Genomic DNA, 1768 nt, shown 5'->3' with positions numbered 1-1768 from the left:
ATCGCATATTACAATTCACACAATCTCCATGGTTACGTACATATATTGAACTAAACACACAATTTAGAACAATGGCGAAAAATGATTTTGAAAAGAATTTATACAAATTAATGAATAATGCAGTTTTCGGTAAAACGATGGAAAATGTGCGCAATCGCGTAGATATTAAACTTATAACAAAATGGGACGATAGGTACGGCGCAGAGGCAATCATCGCGAAACTAAATTTTCAGAGTCCAAGCGTTTTCTCAGAAAATTTAATCGCTGTGGAATTGCGTAGACTCGAGGTGAAGTTTTACAAACCAATCTATGTAGGTATGTGTATACTTGATGTATCCAAAATGTGTTTGTACGAATTTCATCACCATTACATGATTCCAATGTATAAAGAAAAATGTAAAGTCATGTACACCGACACGGATAGTTTCATATATCACATTGAGTGCGAAAACGTGTACGAGAATATGAAGCGAGACATCGACAAGTTCGACACGAGCGACTATGCAATAGACAATGCGTATGGTACACCGCTCATGAATAAAAAAGTTTCGGGTTTGATGAAGGATGAAAACAACGGTATGATAATGACAGAATTTGTCGGGCTTAGAGCAAAAATGTATGCGCTACAAGTAGATGGTAAAAAGGATACGAAAAAGGTAAAAGGTGTCAAGAATAGCGTCGTCGCGAAAACGATAACATTTGACGATTACATGCAGTGTTTGAACGAAGGAATTGAAATGACGCGACAGCAATCGAGTATAAGATCAAAAATGCATAAAGTATATACCATGCGGCAGAAAAAAATTGCTCTAAGTCCACACGATGATAAACGGTATATAATACCTAAAAGTATCGATACGCTACCATGGGGGCATTACAGAATACCGTTGTAAAAAAAGAAAAAAGTGTATATATTTGAATATTATATATATTTATATATGTAAACTTTATATAATATTTGTTATATTTTTACAATACATTATTTTTATGTATCCAAGAATTCCGTGAACTATCGAATCCCAACCATTTCACAAAAACTTCATCCCCTCTCTTCCTCAATATCTTTTCCACAAGATATATATCGGGATTAACAACGCGTTGTAGTTCGTATTCGTAAAATCCACCGGCGACGGGATTTCCGCGCGAATCTTTTAATATATATGTCACGGGATTAGTTTTCTGTATCTTAACAATTTCAAACACTTCGGTGGTCCAATTTGGTGTGTAGCCTTTTTCGAATAAAGTCTTGAATTTACTCACGCGCACCGAATCGTCTATTTTAAATTCGCCGGCGCCGCAATCTTTACGTTGCTGTACACCATATGTAAAAGTTTCTCCGCGACGGCTGGAGTAACATCGACAGGTCTCATACCGATAGTACGATGTTTTTGCGTGTTGTACTCTTCAACGAGTCTCGATAGTTCGTCGATCCACTTGTAGTTTCCATTGAGCGTAAACATTTTCCACATTTTATTCTTCAAAGTACGATTGAAACGTTCCACGATCGAGGCTTTCATGACGGAATATGTCGAATAATGTTTAATATCGTGTTTCTTCGTGAGGTTTTGTACATTTGCATTGTAAAATTCTTTTCCTTGATCGGTTTGAAAATTTTTCGGGCATCTCGCATCGTCTCGAATTATCAATGCAATCGCATCGGCCGTCTCGCTTCCACCTTTACTCTTGAGCGGTACGACCCACGCATACTTGCTCAACACATCGATAACAGTGAGTATGTAATTGTATCCCTTGTTGACTCGAGCATACG

General features: G+C 37.3%; 1 protein-coding gene across 1 annotated transcript; it reads left to right on the top strand.

Annotated features, from left to right (window-relative positions):
* The first annotated feature begins 341 nt into the window (after positions 1–341).
* LOC140670385 (uncharacterized) lies at positions 342–1081 on the top strand. Its single transcript, XM_072900942.1, has one exon. It carries the CDS (start codon positions 342–344, stop codon positions 891–893), a length of 552 nt encoding a protein of 183 aa, XP_072757043.1. The 3' UTR covers positions 894–1081.
* Positions 1082–1768: the final 687 nt, after the last annotated feature.

Source organism: Anoplolepis gracilipes, chromosome 10, assembly GCF_047496725.1.
Source record: "Anoplolepis gracilipes chromosome 10, ASM4749672v1, whole genome shotgun sequence".
Classification (NCBI taxonomy): domain Eukaryota; kingdom Metazoa; phylum Arthropoda; class Insecta; order Hymenoptera; family Formicidae; genus Anoplolepis; species Anoplolepis gracilipes.
The sequence above is the reverse complement of the archived record's forward strand: the minus strand, read 5'-3'. Positions and strand labels throughout refer to the sequence as shown.